The 19,880-nt window shown below is 42.2% G+C and overlaps 3 protein-coding genes across 5 annotated transcripts; 2 read left to right on the plus strand and 1 right to left on the minus strand.

Annotated features, from left to right (window-relative positions):
- The first annotated feature begins 7 nt into the window (after positions 1-7).
- Positions 8-6,273, plus strand: cnot9 (CCR4-NOT transcription complex subunit 9). 2 transcript variants are annotated; one of them, XM_080902646.1, is made up of 8 exons: positions 11-346; positions 504-689; positions 1,539-1,654; positions 3,624-3,733; positions 3,827-3,936; positions 4,046-4,144; positions 5,167-5,258; positions 6,015-6,273. In XM_080902646.1, the coding sequence occupies exons 1-8, from the start codon at positions 329-331 to the stop codon at positions 6,181-6,183; spliced, it is 900 nt and encodes a 299-aa protein (XP_080758772.1). In that variant the 5' UTR covers positions 11-328; the 3' UTR covers positions 6,184-6,273. The 2 variants fall into 2 exon arrangements, with proteins under 2 accessions (XP_080758771.1, XP_080758772.1); XM_080902645.1 differs by having other exon boundaries at positions 8-346; positions 3,624-3,936.
- A 1,734-nt stretch (positions 6,274-8,007) lies between these two features.
- Positions 8,008-15,481, plus strand: LOC308410205 (glucose-1-phosphate adenylyltransferase). Of its 2 annotated transcripts, XM_080903376.1 has the most exons (8): positions 8,008-8,339; positions 9,556-9,645; positions 14,368-14,447; positions 14,540-14,655; positions 14,749-14,846; positions 14,979-15,047; positions 15,122-15,180; positions 15,351-15,481. In XM_080903376.1, the coding sequence occupies exons 1-8, from the start codon at positions 8,148-8,150 to the stop codon at positions 15,469-15,471; spliced, it is 825 nt and encodes a 274-aa protein (XP_080759502.1). In that variant the 5' UTR covers positions 8,008-8,147; the 3' UTR covers positions 15,472-15,481. The 2 variants fall into 2 exon arrangements, with proteins under 2 accessions (XP_080759502.1, XP_080759503.1); XM_080903377.1 differs by lacking the exon at positions 9,556-9,645.
- A 14-nt stretch (positions 15,482-15,495) lies between these two features.
- asnsd1 (asparagine synthetase domain containing 1) lies at positions 15,496-19,623 on the minus strand. Its single transcript, XM_080903375.1, has 4 exons — positions 19,546-19,623; positions 17,188-18,653; positions 16,751-16,932; positions 15,496-15,830 (listed from the first exon to the last, which is right to left on the minus strand). The coding sequence occupies exons 2-4, from the start codon at positions 18,592-18,594 to the stop codon at positions 15,584-15,586; spliced, it is 1,836 nt and encodes a 611-aa protein (XP_080759501.1). The 5' UTR covers positions 18,595-18,653; positions 19,546-19,623; the 3' UTR covers positions 15,496-15,583.
- Positions 19,624-19,880: the final 257 nt, after the last annotated feature.

Genomic DNA, 19,880 nt, shown 5'->3' on the forward strand with positions numbered 1-19,880 from the left:
AGTTATTTGTATCAAGGCTGTCCACGGGTCTGCCAAGCTAAGCCTCGCTTTAGTTTTAGTATGAATTACGTTTAGTTTTGAGCTAATTAGTGTGGTTTAAAGCGCACAAATTAGACTGCTAGTGTTCCCTTTCCCCTTATTTCGGCGAATTTGAAGTTATGTTAATGTACACGGGTACTTGTCTTCATAGGCCAGGACATTTAGCAGCCAGCTCGGGCTAGCTTTGTGCTAGTTACGCCAACTTACTTGCATTGCAACCACGTTCACCACACTTAATCAAATTTAGTTGTTTATAACGACATAAAGACGCCACAAAGAGCTTCGGAGAATGCTTGCAACGGGAGCGGTGAGTGTAATTTCACCTTACTTTGCTTTGAAGTCTCGAACCGTCTTAACATGGAGCTTCCTCATCCTTTTGTTTGATTTACATTAAACATCGACCACCCATTCTCAAACACAGACCCAAGACGACATGCTTTTTAAACTCATTTTGCCTTTTGCAGGCTGTATCTAATGTCACAGCCCTGGCTCAGGTAGACCGGGAAAAGATCTACCAGTGGATCAATGAGTTGTCCAGCCCAGAGACCAGAGAGAATGCCCTGCTGGAGCTCAGCAAGAAACGCGAATCTGTGCCAGACCTGGCACCGATGCTTTGGCATTCCTGTGGCACTATCGCTGCTCTCCTGCAGGTAAGATCTGTTGCCTCTCTACCAGTTGGAAATCAGGATTTTTTATTATTTTTTTTATGCTTCAAATCTACATCGGAACCACAAACCTGAATCTTTAACCCTATGGCATAACTGGACATGCACCCTTCTAGAAATTTAATACACACAGCATCCAGAGCACGTACTGTGATTGGCCTACCCAGTGCTATAGATTTCCCACTGTTAATTTCATCTTAGTTTTTGAATTTCTCAGTGACAGAATAACATCATCTCCTCAATATAAGGATTCACAAATGTCAACAAATTACTGGAGAAAGATATAGAGGTAATAAAGTACCAGCATTTTATTTGTTCCTGTAGGCTGGCTCCACATATAAAACACCAGAAGACACACTAATTAACACATAATGCACAAACACATAAATGATGTTGACAACATGGCTACTTACATAAGCTATGCCATAGGCTTGACAAAGATTCAGCACAACCATCAGGGACTACAAGTCATGCCATGTTTGCATGGCAGCTAGGCCTTACAGACCACTCGCATGAAGTGAGCTTCTTCATTACTCTGAATTGTTTTGCTATATTATTTTTATTTATATAATATGTTGCATTGGTACTTGTTGTTAAGAGCTCTTAGTATATTTTAAAACTTGACCTGAATTATAAGACTTCCAGGGCACTAGGTCTTGAAATGGTTGTAAGCGTTTTTTTAATCTCTACCTACCATTAGAGTTTATACCACTTGTTGAGTTAATACCTGTGAGTTAATACCACAGAGATGACGGAGTAATCCATCATCTCTATAGTTCTGTTTGCCCAGTGTCATTTGCTGTGCACCATTGATGCATTCCTTTCTCTTTGTAGGAAATAGTGAACATCTATCCATCCATTAACCCACCGACACTCACAGCACATCAGTCTAACAGAGTGTGCAACGCCTTGGCACTCCTGCAATGTGTTGCCTCACACCCAGAGACACGGTAAGGGGACAATTGGAAGCTTTAATTGTGTAATACTAAAGAAAAACCTTTACTACAGAGCAGATTGAGTTTTATCCACTTTGCCTTCATTTGTTCTGTTTCAATCAGGAATTTCAGGAAACTAAACTACAACCATGCTTCTTTTTTTGTTTTACCTCATCTTTTCTTTTCACTGATACAAACAAGGCTTTTAAGCCTTAAATGAAAGTACCTAATTTTCTGCACTATAAGGTGCACTTAAAATGCTTTAATTTTCTCAAATATCAGCAGTGCACCTTATAATCTGGTGCACCTAATGTATGAATTCTGGTTGTGCTTACTGAACCGATTTTATGTGGTACACGGCACTCAAAAATCTGTCAAAATGTTTTAGTACGACTTTAGTAAGTTACGAAGCCGCACCGCTTGATGGATTGTCAGAGCATTACAGCTACCGTAGTCAGGAGCCTCACAGACTGAGTATCTGGGTCCAAAACGCCGTCCCCTTCAGGTCCCAAATTCAAACGAACACTGAGAGTTAAAAACTTTCTAAATTCTTTCATCTTTAATAAAAATAATCAGTGTTGCTGCTTTACCAGGTGTAACAATTAAGTTTAACATCGAGGCATCCATGAAAACAGAATTTATTAAATTTAACAGAGTTAGATGTTAGCAGGAAGTTAGCTCGCTAGTTTCCATCTAAACATGATATAGGATGTTCTGACTGAGAGATTTCTTAAAGAATTAAAACATACAGCTCTGCTATCACTTCCATACCGAGCCCTGCAAGGGACATGGGAGAAAAAAAAATTAAGATGAAGTTTTGTGAGATCCCACAAACGGTTTGCAAGATCTCACAAACGGAGATCTTGCACTGGTATGCTTCGCAGGTCACATTTGAAGGCCGAGTCAGTGTATCCTTCGTTACCCAACCTATCCCAGAATTCATAGCGTGGCCCAGCCAATTCGTTTCTAACAATGGCGCCAGCTAGTTGGTTTTAATATTACTTTTTCTGGGTCACAAAATAAACTTTTAAGATATTTTCAGGCGTGAATGTAGCTGTGTAAACATCAAATATCTGCTCGGTTTATCAAGACATCACATATTTGCAAAAGTGCTCCGACGTTTTCAGAGACGTCTGTTACCCACCATCTCGAAGCTAACAGGAGGTCGAGGCCCACTACAACCGGGGGGGAAAAGGCACATCGTGCCTTAACTTCCCGGTCGGCTTCGAGCTGTGCACATCACTAAATACCAGCTTGTCCAACTTCAGTAAACCAACGAACATCACTGCTGTGATCGTTAGCGACACAGCTATGTTAGCGTAACAAAAACACAGTGTGTGTGTATGTGTTAGTCCCCATAGGGAAATAGTTCCCATTCACCCAGTGAAGCAGTGGGCAGCCACCAATGCAGCGCCCGGGGAGCAGTGTGTATGGACGGTACCTTGCTCAGGGGTACCTCAGGGTAGCCGTTCAGTGGAGTTGAACCCCCGACTTTCCGATCATGGGGCCACCACTCTACCTACTGAGCTATCCCTGGCCACCACCAGTGAAGCTGGAGGATGAACGCTAACTTTTTTCCACTCAATAAAAGTTAACATGAGGGTTAAGAACAAATGCAATCGTGTGGCAGGATGCTGTAAACAGACCAAACTTCAGTCAGAAGAACAACTGAGATAATCCATCCACAATATGAGGTTAGTCACTAATATACTGCAACAACATGTGAAAGAGCAGCTGTGAGAGAATTAAACATTAATGGATCAATGGTACGGAAGTGGAGGAAACAAGAAGAATGAGTTGAGTAAAGTTTGACTTATCTGACTGTTTTGTTTCGCTTGATGCACCGTATAATCTGGTGTGCCTTATGTATGAAAACAGACCCGTTAATCGACAGTGCGCCTTATGGTCCGGTATATGTGTTTGATATGAGTGTGGTTACACTGATTTAAAAGTATTTTTCTTTTAATTTTTAATATCTTGCCAGGTCGGCTTTCCTTGCAGCCCACATTCCCCTTTTCCTTTATCCCTTTTTGCACACTGTGAGCAAAACGCGCCCATTCGAGTACCTGCGCCTCACCAGCCTTGGAGTCATAGGTATGCTCTCCTCTCATTGTATTATGAAAAGAGTTTTTATCATTCAAAGTGTGTGTGTACAGGTATTAAGATGTCTGTTTGTACTTAATGTAGGTGCCTTGGTCAAAACAGATGAACAAGAAGTGATTAACTTTCTTCTCACAACTGAAATCATCCCGCTTTGTCTCCGCATTATGGAATCAGGAAGTGAGCTCTCTAAGACGGTACGGAGCTATTCTGTTTTTAAAATAGTCTGAACCTTTACAGATAGCCCGCAGCATAATATTGACACCTACTAGTGAGAAATCTTTATACGCATGTTTGTTTTTTCAGGTTGCTACCTTCATACTGCAGAAGATACTGCTTGATGACACAGGGCTGGCTTACATATGCCAGACTTATGAGCGTTTCTCCCATGTGGCAATGATCCTTGTAAGTGTTTGCTGTAAAGATATGCATGGACATGATCAGATAGACTTTCTGTGACACATCATCGATTACAAGAAGATGGTTTAGTCTCACTGATTTCTGTTTGTAATTTGTTGAAAAGTCCAGACAGAATTAAAAACTTTTGTTAACCGTTCGGAATAAACAGGCACAGACTGATATTTAAAAACCAGTTGTCTGTTCAAAGCTTTTTACAAACTGACCAGAAGAAAATCTGCATCAAGTCATATCTTTACTTCGCTGTCAATTATGTCCAAGCAGAAATGGTCCACAGTTAAAAAAAATTTAACAATTAATTTTCAGTCATTATCAGCAAATGAAATACTTCAGAACGTAAACTTCATATTAAAACTAAACTTGATTTTTCAAAAGGAATCAGTTTGTTGCACTGCAGTTCGAACCCTAGAGTCTCTTGTTTATGTTTCTTTTTGGTGTTTTAAAAACCCAACTGGGCACGGACATCACAAATTAGCCCAGGCTGCAGTGGCGTGCAGCATGGTTCATGTCACATGATTGAGCCTATAAAATAAATTTAAAAAAATAAACCCTTGAGAAGTTGAGAGCAGCATAGTAACAATATTTACTGCACTCCACTGATTTGATTTATGTAATCCATATACAGGGGGCTGATCAAATGTACCAAGGACAGAAGAAAATGCCCCCATGTCACATTCATTACCTTTGATGTGTAAACAGCACGCTGTAAAATCCTGTCACGTGTTCACAGCTGAACTTTAATCTTCAGTCAGAATAAAAATATTGATCCAGTTCGGTGGTTCTCAAACTGTGAGGTGTGGGCAACCTGGTGAAATCATTAGGAGGGAAAAAAGTCAAATAAATCGAGACATTAACAAGAGTTTCCTGAGGCTTTCACACTGACCTTTAACTCAAATGTAGTTTGAGTGCTTTCTTTAAATAATAATTTGTTGATTTGTGGCGTGTGGGTCGGGATCTTTGTTTGCTGGATGTAACTGTAGCTGTTGTCTCCATCATGTTTGCATCTTCAGGGTAAAATGGTGCTGCAGCTCTCCAAAGAACCATCAGCTCGGCTGCTGAAGCACGTCGTCCGCTGCTACCTTCGCCTTTCAGATAATCTCAGGTACAGCATCTTTACTCTGTTGCAGTTTATTGTGTGCTTGCAACCTTGCGCCACGGACCGGTTTATGCCCGACAATATTTTCACAGACCGGCCTTTAAGATGTCGCGGATAAATACAACAAAATAAAACTAGTACCGGTACCGAAAAAAAAGAAAATTTATTCATAACACACGTGAAAAGACCAAGGAAAACCGAGTAAACGATAAAAACGATAACAAAATAACGCTGAAAACCGATAAAAACCCTGAAAACTATACATTTCACACCTGAGCCTCAACTCTCGCGGCCCGGTACCAAATGACTCACGGACCGATACCGGTCCGAGGCCAGGGGGTTGGGGACCGCTGCTGTATAACACTGGCTTCGCTGTTTGAAGACTTCAATCAGCTTGCCACTAGGAGAAGCTATTGCAAAAATACACTGGTAGTTTTTACACCATGAGATGTTTATGTGTGTAAAAACAGTTCATGGTAACAGGTTGTATTAGATGTAATAGCTGCAGCTTTACTTGAAACACTTGGGAATAACTACATAGACAGAAAAATGCACTACATGTTGAAGCTGTTCATCGTTTAGGAATATTATATTTTTGTTTATTCTGATGATTTTTTGTTTTTGCCTTACTCTTCTTTCTAACCTGACATTAATTATTTGGAAAAATATATCTGCACTTTCATTGAGTGTTTTCATCAAGTTTGAAGTTCAATTTCATTTGAAGTGATATTAAAAGGAGGTTTTGTGTTGTTCCTTCCTCAGAGCCAGAGAGGCACTCCGTCAGTGTCTACCCGACCAGCTGAAGGACAGCACCTTCGCCCAGGTGCTGAAGGATGACACCACCACCAAACGCTGGCTGGCTCAGCTGGTCAAAAACCTGCAGGAGGGCCAAGTGACCGACGCCCGGGGCATCCCGCTGGCCCCGCAGTGAAGAATTCACAGGAGACACAAACGGACTTGAATTTGTATTCTGTCACATGTGGTGCTAAGACTGAAAAGTAAACAACATGATGGAAGAAGATATTTTTGCTCTTGGGTCATTTATTTTTCCACATCTTCTTTATAGGAACCCAGACTGTATGATTTCCAAGACTTTTGTGAATATTTGAAAATCCAATAATGATACATAGGCTGATGTTTTCCTTGAAACAGCTTGATAAAGAAATGTTTAGGTAGGAGATTTTGCAGTTGAAAAAAGGAAAACAGTAACACTCCTGCATTTCTGTTAACAGCGAAATTAACTGACGTTTACTTTTTAGAAAGTAAATAAATATGCATTAAAATGCATTCCTTTTATATGAAACAACAGACAAACTAATAATAAAATGTGTCTATTGCTGCAGTAACTACAAATACATTTTGCCATAATTATCACCACAGATTACTGGTAAATTAAAATAAGATGGTACTGGCTGCAAATATCCTGCTATCACTGGATCCTACAGTTACATCCCACATTACATACATACTCTTGTTTGTTGTGTTTCTAATGGGACTACTTCCAGATGTGCACACTGGTATGTGCAGCAGTTTAGTAATACAGTGATATTCTGTACATTTGCTGGCACATTTGTGTAAAGAAAAAAGGTTTCTGTTCTGAATAAATCTCTGAGCTAGACAGCACTTGTTGGCAATATTTCACAAATAAACAATTTTACACCAAACTCCTGCCCCTGGCAGTGCCCTTTATGTGTGATTAGACTATCTATGGAATTTGACTGTCAATCTATAGCTCAATAATACGACTGCAATATGTCTTCAATACGACTGCAAGCACTTTTTGAGTTTTTTAATTGAAATGGTTCCATTATTTGCGGCTTTGTTGTTTAACAGCTAAAATCCTACAAATCTTTATTTACAGTGAAATTCCTCGGAGAATTACTTTTAATTTAGAAAGTAGCAACTGGAAGCGATGGTCTCAGTGTTTGAGGGGACAGTACGGATCCACCATGGAGGTTAAGGCAATAAGAAGAAAGTATATCTCACTTCCTCTTTCCCCTAAAGTAAGAGGTTAACTTTAAAATCATAAATGAGGTTTATCCAACCAATGAATTCTTAAAACGGAAATTTAACTTAGATGTGAACGCCTTCACATTTTGTGACAGTGATATTGAAAGTCTGGATCACTTGTTTTTCTACTGTGAATCAGTGCACCCCTTCTGGATTGACATGTGGAGCTGGCTACAGTTCAGGAGAATTCAGTTACCACATTTGATGATGACAGTAATAAAATTTGGAATACTTGCTGAGAATGCAGATTTTGACTTGTTGATTAGGACGTTTTTGTTACTGGGAAAAAAATTTATTCACAAATGCAGATATTTTAAAGCTAAACCACGTATAAACAGATGGCTGAATGACTTTAAACTCTGGGCTAAATCGCTGAAACTTGTGAATAACAAGAAAGCTCATAAACTTATTGTATTATTTAACAAGTTTAATCTATGTTAAAAAAGAAACCTCCCTATTTAATGATCATGATTGCCCTTTTTTGTTCATATAAATTTTTTCCTTTGGTTTTAAATCCTTCAATGACTGTTCTCTCTTTTTGTTCTAACTCTTTTTGGCTTTGTGTTTATTGTTTTTTTGTTTTTGTTTTGTTTTGTTTTGTTTTCTTCCTCTTTTGTCGTTGTAACGCTCAACCGAGGATATTACATATTCGGATTAATGATGGTGCCTTGTATGTTATACTGTTGATTATAAATAAAGTTCTTTAAAAAAAAAACTAGCGTCCTGCCATTAGTTGGACGCTAACCTCGCGAGAATATCCAGAAGTTGATCTATGGACGGGTTATCAAACTTTGCTCTCTCGGTTTATACCCGCTAATGTGCCGTTGAGTTTCCCCGTAAAGCACCTGACAGCTCGCCGGGAGCCCTTCGGATTACAGAGTTCAAATGAAAGCCGTGATTCTCGCCGCCGGGTACGGAACCAGGCTCCAGAGAGATGTGTTGGCGGACACCACCGGAAGGTTCGCCCACCTGGCGCACGTAGCCAAGCCGCTGCTGCCCGTCGGTCGGTGCCCTTTGAGCTCACACTGGATCCACGCGCTGACAGTGTCCAGCTCCGTGGACACCATCTATGTCGTGGTAAATAACCAGTAACTAGGTCCAATAACTGACTCCATTTCACAGGAATCTGATCCGACTCTGCGTAACTGTTAAAATGATAAACCAGGTTTGAATATGTGTGGACAACAGTGTTGGGGAGTAACGGAATACATGTACCGCCATTACGTATTTAAAATACAAAATATGAGTAGGGATGGGTATTGATAAGATTTTCACCATTTAGATTCCATTTTCGATTCTGTTTAACGATTCGATTCTTTATCGATTCTCTTATCGATTCTTTTTTTAAAAAAAGGAGAACACTAAGGTCGATTAGCTTAGAACTTTGTTTTATAGCTTCTCTTTGAACAAGATAGAAATTTAGGAGTAACATGGCCTTACAAACCCAACAGTGAGATCTTAAGAGATCCAGCCTATGGCTCTTTAATGGGGTGTCACAGGGTCCCCAGGAAAAATAATTGTAAATGTAAAATAATAAAATAAATATTCTTCTGTAGCAATAACAAAGTATAACATAAATTATTCTGTAGCAATTACACAAGAATATCCAGTAATGTCCCTGCCTACAATTAAACACGCTCACTTACCGTAAATCGGGGGCATCTGCTGTGGCAAATGGGTGCAAGTCTTTTACCTCAAACTTAGTCACTGCTCGGTGACATTCGTCTATCCTGGCCTGAAAGGAGATGCTACCGGTAGACTGCAGCGAGAACTGCCAGCATCTGAGCCAGACTCTCTCTGTCTCTCTCATCATGGTCACCTAAATGCACAGTAATGTGCATTTAGGTGGGGCATGTATTCTGTAATCTGTAGTGGAATACATTTTAAAAGTAACCTTCCCAACACTGGTGGACAAACACATCAAAGATAGTTCCCTGATTCACTTTACATGTTAGTTAAATAGATAGAGATAAAGTGTTAGGCACAGCCCAGACAGCAAGGAGACATTGAACTGATGTTGATTTTTCATCTGATCCATCAGAATCGTCAGGATTGAAATGTCAATGAAATATCAATGTTGAAACAACATTAAAATACTGATGAAACCTGACATTGACATTGAAATAACATTGATTCATTGTTGTTCTGTTATTGTTGATTGTTGATCTATTTATAGTTGACTATGTGACAACAATCACGTAGTGAGTACCTTCTCTTCTGATGTAATGATTATGATAATGATCAGTAACGTGCAGGTCTGTGACCCACTCTTATCCTCTGCTGATCTCCACAGACCAACACTCTGTACCTCAGGGCGTTTGAAGAATGGGCAACAAATTTCACAAATGTCCAGATCCTCAGCGACCAGACGACAAGCAATGATGTAATCCTTTACACTCCGCTTCCATACCGTCCTCTGACCTGTAATCTAAAGATTTTTTTACACATGCCCCGCAGCACTGAGCAGTGTTGGTCAAGTTACTTGAAAAAAGTAATCCTGCTACTTTACTGATTACTTATTTTCAAAAGTAATTAGTTACTTTTTAAAACATGATTTATCCCCTAAATACGTAATAAAGCGATAGATCTTTCAGCCCAATTCTACTTTTTCTGCATAATCCATCATATAAAATGTAATCAAATGAAAAAGTCTCTTTTTAAAACTTGTTTTATTAGTTTTAATCTTTTAACTTTATGCATCAAGCAAGCATTAAATGCTATGCAACATTCTCTGACTGGAAGAAATTTGTTTAACATTTAAACCTTTTCTGCATATTCCAGCATATAAAATAAAATAGTTTTTTGTTTACACTCACTCTTTCAAATAGATGCACGTAAAACGCAGCAGAAAATAAATAAAATCAAAGACTCAGCGGCCCTGTTGCTCTATTTTCACCTGTATAGCAGGAGTGGGGCAGGCGGAGGTTTGCCCTGGTGCAGGTGTGCTGCAGCAGTCAGTGCAAGAATTTGGCAGTTTCTCTGTAAATTTCACATTCCAGCGGCAGCGTATTTGGTGCTTGCTCGGACGTATGGGGGTTTTTTCGCTGTAAAAAGAAGTTTTCTTCCCACGCAGTGAGCAGCGAACGATAATGTTTTTCTCACTTTTTACGGAATCAAACTGAAAGTAAGGTCAGTACTTCCACGCTTTAAACACTGCACGCTCATACTCTCTCCTGCACACAGCTGTTGCCATGAACGTCACACTCGCTTACGTCACTGTCGTGAGACACTCTCGCAAAAAAAATCATGGTTTTAGTAATGCAGTAACGCAGCGTGCTTACGGGAAAGTAACAGTAATCTAATTACCTTTTTTTGCAATAGGAATCCCTTACTTTGTGCGCATGCGCCAACCAGCGTGCAGCCTTTTACAGTCGCTCCTGCTTTTCTCTTAGTTTAGCTCTTTTTTCTTACGTATTCTTTTTTTTTTTCTGACTTGTATTTTCCTCCGTTTTCTATCTCTTACTCAATCATGTGGATTGAGAGAGTTTTTGTTCTTCTGGTGGCCGTGGAACTGTTACTTTTATCATGGAACGGGACCGCGGCACATCTCCTACACGCACGGACTGTTTACTCCAGAGATCAGCTGATCGCCCTGATGCCGGCCGGCTCGCTGGCCAGGCCCGCAGAAGTACCAGCTGAAATTTGGAGGAAAACACATCGGGGATGCAGAGGTCAAGGACAGAAGAGAAGAAAAAAGGTGACGGTGAGACAGCGGAGGCTCGAAGCGAGGAGGAGGTTTAAACCGTGTCTGCCGTCTATCGTGATGGGAAATGTGCGATCGTTGGCAATTAAAATCGACGAGCTCTCAGCACTGGTACGGAGTCAGGGAATACCGAGAGTGTAGCCTGATGTGTTTCACCGAATCATGGCTGCACCAGGTCATTCCCGATGAGAATGCTTCCGTGGAAGGCTTCCACACTGTTCGGGCGGACAGGGACAGCATCGCTAGCGGTAAGCGTAAAGGAGGTGGGCTTGCTGTTTTAGTTAACAACCGGTGGTGTAACCCTGCCAACATAACAATCAAAGAAAGGATTTGTTGCCCGGACACTGAACTGTGTGCTGTTGGACTCAGGCCGTATTATTTACCCAGGGAATTCTCTCACGTCATCTTGGTGGCTGTCTATGTTCCCCCCTCTGCTAACCCCACAGCTGCATGTGACACTATCCACTCTGCCATAGCTCGGCTACAGACTCAGCACCCGAGTGCCTTTATTGTGATCTCGGGTGACTTCAACCATGTATCACTGGACAATACACTACCAACATTCAAACAATATGTGGACTGTCCCACCAGGGGAGAGAAAACTTTAGACTTACTGTATGCTAACGTCAAGGATGCATACAGCTCCTCCTCCCTCCCCTCACTTGGTAGGTCAGATCATAACCTGATTCACCTCACCCCCCGCTATGTGCCAATTGTGAGGAGGGAACCTGTGACCACCAGGACTGTCAGGAGGTGGTCAGAGGGGGCAATAGCGGAACTACAGGGCTGTTTCGAGGTGACCGACTGGGAAACACTCTGTGAGCCTCACGCCGAGGACATCAATGGGCTTACTGAGTGTATCACAGGCTACATAACTTTCTGCACCGACTCCATTGTTCCAGCTCAGACTGTTCATTGTTACCCAAATAACAAGCCGTGGGTGACTAAGGACATCAAAGCCCTCCTCAACAACAAGAAGAGGGCTTTCAGAGGGGGCAACAAAGAGGAGGTGAGGAAGATCCAGGTGTTACTAAAGGACAAGATCAGAGAGGCTAAGGAAAATTACAGGAGGAAGCTGGAGTGGAAACTCCAGCAGAACAGCATGAGAGAGGTGTGGAGGGGCATGAAGACCATCACTGGATTCAGGCCAACCAACAGCAGGGGAGCTGAGGGAGGTGAGAATAGAGCCGACGAGTTGAATCTGTTTTTCAATAGATTCGACACCACAGTGTCTGCTCCCACCCCCACAACCTCACCTGCAGTCAGCCTGGAATCCAGAGCCACACCACTGTGCCAGCCTCTCTCTTCACATGTTGCCTCCTGTGAGATTCCTGACACCCCTCCCCCACCCATCACCTTCACTCAATACCAGGTTGAGATGCAAATGAGGAGACTTCACTCAGGCAAGTCTGCTGGACCAGACGGAGTGAGTCCCCTTGTCCTCAAGACCTGTGCCCCCCAGCTGTGTGGAGTCTTTCACAAACTGTTTATGCTGAGTCTGAGTCTGCAGAGGGTCCCGGTGATGTGGAAGACATCATGCCTCGTCCCTGTACCAAAGACGCCTCGTCCCAGTGGCCCCCAGGATTACAGGCCCGTGGCACTGACCTCCCACATCATGAAGACCCTGGAAAGGCTCATCCTGGACCAGCTGCGACCCATAGTAAGACCACATCTGGATCCCCTTCAGTTCGCTTATCAGCCTCGTCTCGGAACAGAGGACGCCATCATCTACCTGCTCAATCGTGTCTACACCCATCTGGACCAGCCGGCGAGCACTGTGAGGGTCATGTTTTTTGACTTTTCCAGTGCTTTTAACACCATCAGGCCGACCCTCCTGGGTGATAAGTTAGCAGCGATGCAGGTGGATGCTTCTCTGGTGTCCTGGATTGTTGATTACCTGACAGGAAGACCACAATATGTACGTCTCCCACAGTGTGTGTCTGACAAGGTGATCAGCAACACAGGGGCACCACAGGGGACTGTCCTCTCCCCCTTCCTCTTCACCCTCTACACCACAGACTTCAGCCACTGCACAGAGACCTGCCATCTTCAGAAGTTTTCTGATGACTCTGCGGTGGTTGGATGCATCAGCAGGGATGATGAGACAGAGTACCGGGCTGTGGTCGACTCCTTTGTCACGTGGTGTGAGCAGAATCATCTGCAGCTCAACGTGGCAAAGACCAAGGAACTGATCGTGGACTTCAGGAAGACCAGGAAACACTTGACCCCTGTTTCAATCCAGGGGGTCAGTGTTGACATTGTGGAGGACTATAAATACCTTGGAGTACACATTGACAATAAACTGGACTGGGCTAAAAACACCACAGCACTTTACAGGAAGGGCCAGAGTCGTCTCTATTTTTTGAGGCGACTGAGGTCCTTCAACATCTGCCAGAAAATGCTGAGGATTTTCTATGAGTCTGTTGTGGCCAGTGCGATCCTCTATGCTGTTGCATGCTGGGGGAGCAGGCTGAGGGTCGCAGATGCCAACAGACTTAATAAACTAATCCGTAAGGCCAGCAATGTTGTGGGGATGGAGCTGGACTCCCTCAAGGTGGTGTCGGAGAGGCGGATGCTGTCCAAGATAAAGACAATGTTGGATAACACCTCCCACCCACTCCATGACATGTTGGTCAGTCACAGGAGCACGTTCAGTGAGAGACTGAGATTACCGAAAAGCACCACTGAACGACACAGGAAATCATTCCTGCCTGTGGCCATCTCCCTGTACAACGCATCCACTTAACACACTGTTTGCTGCTACAACTACACATGTTTCTTTTCCAAATATTTATTTATAAGTGACTTATGTATGTATGTATGTATGTATGTATATATATGTATATATTGTACTATTCTTAGTTAGCGTATTGTCTGTCTTGTCTTAATGTTGGTTTAAAATGGAGCACTGTAACAAAAAATAATTTCCCCCAGGGATCAATAAAGTATTCTGATTCTGATTCTGATACTTTACTCATTACTCGAAAAAAGTAATTGGACTACAGTAACGCGTTACAAATAACTGCCCAGGTTTTCAACAGACCACAATCTATCCAAAATGCATTTAAGCTCTGATAACAACTGTGACCAGATTGATTTTACACCCCGTGCCTTTAGAGTGTGACATTTGGAGTGGATGTAAAAATGAGTTTTTAGTCCTGAAAACTTCTTGTGGATATCTCCTGTACTTATAATTATATAAAAAATTATTTTCAACCCACTTCTGTGCACTTCGAGGGCCTGTAATTCTGAAAATTGTCAGAGCATGAAGGTAAACCTTTGCATAGTTTCATTAAATATGCTGAAGCTCTTGTACATTAAGTAAGCTGTTGATTCCGATGTCAGGCAGGGATTTTCTTCTCAGATCTGGTTGATTACCTGGACTGATTTGTCCTTCACCAGGAACGACTGGGCGCCGTGGCCTGCCTGCAGCTCGCTGTGAAGCACTTTAACATAGAAGATCATGTCATAGTTATCGGAGGGTAAGTTTGTGCTCCTTAGCTCATGGTAAACTGTAGTTTTGAGTGTGTAAACAGCTCTGAGATGTAGCTCTCTCCCTGTCCATCCTGAACAGTGACACCCTCTTCAAAGAAGATTTCAGCCTCAGGAAAGTTAAAGAGAGGTTCTCTGATGTCCAGTCGAAGTGTGAAGACAGCTGCCTTGTGCTGTCGTATCAGTGCAGAGACGAGGGTGAGGTTAATAAAGCTGTTCACGTGTCCAACATCAGCCGTGGCTTTGCGTCTTCTTCCCAGTTAGTTCTGTATTTTATGTTTGTGTGTTCAGAAACCCAGAAATATGGAATCCTGGAGGCAGACACTGATCTTCGTGTCCTCTGTATGAAGGAGAAGCCTCTTCCCTCAGAGACAAAGTCCAGGAGAGCAGTAAGTTCAACACAAATGGTCAGAATGTGGTAAAATATACACTCAGGGATCTTAGGGTTAAAGACTGTAAATGAAAGATGGAACTTTACTACCCGGACTCAGAACACAGAGCTGACTATTTTTGGTTTTCAGTGCCCTTGTTTCTACGTGTTTTCAAAAAGAAGTCTTCGTCTGTTGGACACTTTCCTTGAGGAAAAGAAGGTAAACGAAATAAGCCGACACTCCACAATTAAGTTATGTTTTTATTATTAACGAGAAGCTTAATATTTCCACAGGATGCTCCAATCACAGAGAAAGACGCTCCCGGAAACTTTGTGTCTTGGCTCATCCCGAGGTAATTTCAGCTGGGAGAAATCTGAGTTTTACTCCAAATAAATAATTTCCGCTTTTTGTGTGTTTCAGAAGGAATCAGGGTTTCATTTTGAATCTGTTCTTGTATTTTTCATATACTTAAATGACACTCAAGCTTAGATGATGGCAGACTGTTGTATTCTTTTTTTTCAGGAAACCTGTTTACATTCAGGAAATTTCTGGGCGTTTTGATGTTGGAAACTTGCCATCATATGTTGAATGTGATCTGTACTTCAAAGAAAAACTTCAGGACGTTGAGTCGTACATGGTGTAAAAGGACGTTTATTTTTTTTTTAAACTGATCCAAGAAGAAAATTATCGTGTGTGACTGTAAATACACCTTTAAGTTTATGATCAATCTTTTCTATAAATGTTATTTTATTAATCTAAACAATGTGGAGTCTTGTGCATTTGTCCGAGGCCTTCTCGCGGCTGTTCTCCATCTTTGCGATGCGGGAGCCAAACTGCATGGCTCTCTTGGGCAGGACGGCCGATTGACCGAGGCCCAGTCGCCTTGCCGTCATCCTCAGGAGGAGTTTCTCGCCGACTCCTCGAGGAAGCGACAGATCGGCTTTCTGCCACACGGGAAGCGAATTCAAGTAGCTCACCACGTCTTCGTCCAAGTACGGAAACCTGCAGAGTCCACAGAGGAGAGCGCCTTTAATCTGCGGTGCTCAAAATAAATTCTACACTGAGCTGCAGTTTCAACCAGTACACCAGTCATGATTTCATACGTGACATGAATTTTTTAAGAATAACAAGAGATAAAACACCCACTGTGATTTTTTTTTAAGCCACCTTACACAGTGCTGTGGAGGCGAGCTGTATTAACTGTTCATGCCTCTCAGTTCAATTATGTGATTAAATGAAAAAATGAATCATAATTTGGCAAAAATGTTTATTTACACTAAAAAATCCAATTTGTTGTGCTCTTTGCACTTATTGACAAATAAAACTTATACCAGCTGATCTGCAAATAAGAGGACATTTATTCCACTTCGGGTATTTAAAGAGCTCAAACTTAGAGGAAAAAAAAGCTGAGACTTTATCATAATAAATCTTTTTTTTTTTTTTTTTTAAATATAATTTGCGTATCGGCCAGAATTTCAAAACCCATTCCAGTTTACAACCTTATATTAAAGCTATGAAAGTGTGCTATTTAGCTTCATTATCAGTGTACAGACACCTCAGTTTAAAATCTCTGCCTGTAGAAAATTCACAGAAACGGACGGCACATCCTTCAAACAGAAACGGCATGCTGCTTAAATTTTAACCAGACATGAACAAAAATATTATTTTAAGTTGTTTTCATTTCAGTTTTTCCCTGAGTGGTTCCGCTTACTGACAGCAGGTGGCAGTAAAATGTTTTTAAAAACATGATAAAAATTAGTAAAAGCTGTGCTTTTTTTTTTCTTTTTTTAAACATCAGGAAGGAAAACCACCTATCTGTTAGACATCAAGGATACACATGGGATGTTATAAAGACCCCAGATTCATTAAAATAAACATCTTACCCACCACACAGACAAAACAAGCTTCACTTGCAGACCTACCGAGCTTCCTTTCCATGGTCCCCGATCACTCTGTCGTCTCTGCCCAAATTCCTGGAGGAGATCCGGCCCAGCTCCATGGCCAGCTCCTGGATCAAGCCTTCGTGTCCAGAGGTCTTAAACCGGACTCGGTGCCTGGAGTAACCAGCCAGCTGCTCATCTGCTCCGATTCCGGTCAAAATGACCTGCACAAATCAGAAACGTCTCTGATAACAAGTTTTTAAAGTTAAATGTGGAATAATTCTGCTTTCCACCAGCTCTGTATTTTTCTAGCTCACAATAATCCTAATCTATCTTAAACTGGCCTTTAACACCATTTATGACCCAAACTCTTTTATTCCTGAGAATCCTCCTCAAACAACAGTTTCATCAAATTAAAAAAAAGTTATACTGAGCTCTCACACCCTCCTTCCTACAAAAGAAACTCCGCTCTTTGTCACCTTTGCCGACGACGTGAATGGCCTCTGGTGGTTTCCCTCCGCGATGAATCCCACTCCTCTTGCAGCGAACCAAACAGCACAGCCGATGCTGTCGTCCAGCACCGTGTCCAGCGGATGCACCAGGTGACAGACGTGCACCAGGCGCTTTTCCTGCAGCTCCTCCTGCGTTACGTTAATCTCCACAAAGTTCCACTTCCTCTCAGGGTTCAGTTCTTGTAGTTCCCTGAGCCCAGCTCTTCCAGTGATTCTGTCAGGAACGTCAAAGGGGCTCAACACTTGGGAATTTCCCCGATCAGCTTTTAAATCTATGGGCTTATTTTTGGGCTTTCTCGAGGACTCGTTCTGCTTTTTGGGCTCCTGTAGTTTAAAGGCCACATTCAACAGGTCTACAGGCTCATGTGCAGGTACGTGACGGTCAGCTAAAGCAGCCAGGATCATTGAATCAATGCCTCCTGAGAAAAGTATGGCAACACGAGCACAGTCAATAGCAGGAGGAGAGAGGTTTAGAGCCCTGAAAGGTAGAGACTGAACGCGTCTCCTCACTGCCTCGCTGAGAACGTCGATGAGATGATTCACCTCATCAGTTTTCTCCTCACTGCCCAGCAGCTTCTCCAGATCCTCCACAGACAGACATGAGTTTGAGTGAATTTCTGTATCATTTAATGTTTCTGGAAGAGACACATTCATAGGTGGAACAGGTGAAGAGAGTTCAAGACCTGACTGGTTCATCACAGCACTGCAACCTCTCGGGATGGACTCCAACACCTGAGGTATGGTGTCATTACTGACATCACTTTCTGCATGAGCCCAAGGATAAACCTCAAATGCCACACAGCCAGCTTCTGCTGCCGCCTTGAGGTTAACCCTGAACACACCAGCTGCCGGGACTTCCTGCCACACGCACTGTTTGGGACCAGAAGTGTGAGCAGCCACAGAAGTTAGAGTCAGTTCGCCGGCCTCTGCGTCAAATGTCCATAATAAGCTCCGCCTACCAAAGAAATCTCGGCCAAACCACAGGTAGTCTCCTGCCTTCTGGTAGTAAACAAACCCCCATGGTCCACGAATAGCAGACAGGACAGTGAGAATCTCTGAAGGGGCATTGCAGGATGATAGCCGCTGAGCTAAAACCGTGGTGTCATTCTCCTCTGGCGTCACTGGCAGGCCACTGAAAATCTCTCCATTCCACAGCAGGATGTTTCCGGCGGCGTCTTGAAGCGGCTGAGCAGTGAGGAGACCTCTCATGTGAAGAACGTGAGCAGAGAATAAACAGCAATAGCTGAGATCTGAGCCTGTGATGGCGAGGTCCTGGCTCAAATTGGGCCCTCTCCTTTTTAAATGTTCATAAACTCTTTGATTCCACTGAGAGTGAGCGGACGCCAGACTCAGCGCACAGAAGATCCCACACATCGCGGCGTTGCTGTGGCCTCAGATATCCTGAAGTTCCTTTTTCATATAATCAAGCTCCTCTGGAAACAGAACAATGCACTAGTTACATGATGCCATAACATTGTGCCTTCACTGTAGGCCTATTATGGCATAAAACACGCTGCTGACTGTTTAATTATTTAACAAAAAAAAAAAAAAAGGGGGGGACCCTGTTCCCAACTTTACTGGCATCAAATTCAAAATGAGCAAATACAGGAAAAGCCAGCAAAGACAGAACACACAAAAACAGCCAAGCACTGAGACAACCAAGAATAACAAAACTTTCCAACATTTCCAGTGTTTGTTTTTACCTCACTGCAAATATTTCTCAAACCTACGTCTGAAAAAAGTCCTTTATTGAGCATTTTCTCATGCATAAACTTAAAATAAACAATGCAGCTCAGAAACAATCCCACAGTGATGCCGGTGACTTTTCAATCTTTAGCTTGTCTTGATAACGACACCTGAAGTTTGATTGACATATTCTTGAAAATCTAATGGAGTTTTGTTCAGAAGAACTCTGGACTGGACGAGATGTTCTGGGCATGTACTAAAAGAGGAGGCCCTGGGATAGATACAGGACAGACTGGAGATATCACATCTCTCAGCTGGCCTGGAAACACATTGGTCTTCCTCCAAATTAGCAGGTGGAGGTGTTTAGGGAAGGGAGGTCTGGCCTTCTCTGCTTAGATTACTGCCCCCAGTCTCCCACTATCCTGGATAGCAGCAGAAAACGATTGGATGGATGGATGTTAAAAAATAAACAAAGCAGGATAAATCTGTTTTTTGCTTCTACCCTGTTTGACACATAATGTATCACATTTTTCAATAATAATAAACTCTCAGTCAATTTTTTTTTTTTTTTTTAGAATTTTTGTTCATCTTTACTTCCAAGTTTTCACCTCTCAACCAGAGACATTTCCATCATCTTACTTTTGCACGAAGTGAGTGTCTGACTTCTCTCTCCCACAAAGAAGATGTTACTGTTCCTCTGCTGGATGTAGACTTTCTGCGGGGGAAACAATCTGCATTAATCCACATTTATACTTTCAAAACACATGACTGCACCAGCCTAACAACATAGTAACCCATGTGATTTGCGTGTTTCCCATCATAACTGCACAAATAATGATGTGATCTAATAAATTTTGAGACTTTCCACTTCTTCCACTTACCCTGTTTTTCTTCAGATTGCAGAGCTCGTCCACAAGAACCTTCTGCTCTTTAATCTGTAACACGGAAAGTTTCACCGATAAAAACTACACTAT

Source organism: Rhamphochromis sp. 'chilingali' (genome assembly GCF_963969265.1).
Source record: "Rhamphochromis sp. 'chilingali' genome assembly, chromosome: 14".
NCBI lineage: Eukaryota > Metazoa > Chordata > Actinopteri > Cichliformes > Cichlidae > Rhamphochromis > Rhamphochromis sp. 'chilingali'.

Coding starts and splice junctions, on each gene's coding strand:
- cnot9 (XM_080902645.1), top strand. Junction 690..1,538: donor CTATCGCTGCTCTCCTGCAG/GTAAGATCTGTT, acceptor TTCTCTTTGTAG/GAAATAGTGAACATCTATCC. Junction 4,145..5,166: donor CCCATGTGGCAATGATCCTT/GTAAGTGTTTGC, acceptor TTGCATCTTCAG/GGTAAAATGGTGCTGCAGCT.
- LOC308410205 (XM_080903376.1), top strand. CDS start 8,148: ATGAAAGCCGTGATTCTCGCCGCCGGGTACGGAACCAGGCTCCAGAGA. Junction 9,646..14,367: donor ACCAGACGACAAGCAATGAT/GTAATCCTTTAC, acceptor GTCCTTCACCAG/GAACGACTGGGCGCCGTGGC. Junction 15,048..15,121: donor CTTTCCTTGAGGAAAAGAAG/GTAAACGAAATA, acceptor ATATTTCCACAG/GATGCTCCAATCACAGAGAA.
- asnsd1 (XM_080903375.1), bottom strand. CDS start 18,594: ATGTGTGGGATCTTCTGTGCGCTGAGTCTGGCGTCCGCTCACTCTCAG. Junction 16,933..17,187: donor CATTCACGTCGTCGGCAAAG/GTGACAAAGAGC, acceptor TGATTTGTGCAG/GTCATTTTGACCGGAATCGG. Junction 15,831..16,750: donor GACCATGGAAAGGAAGCTCG/GTAGGTCTGCAA, acceptor TGGACTCTGCAG/GTTTCCGTACTTGGACGAAG.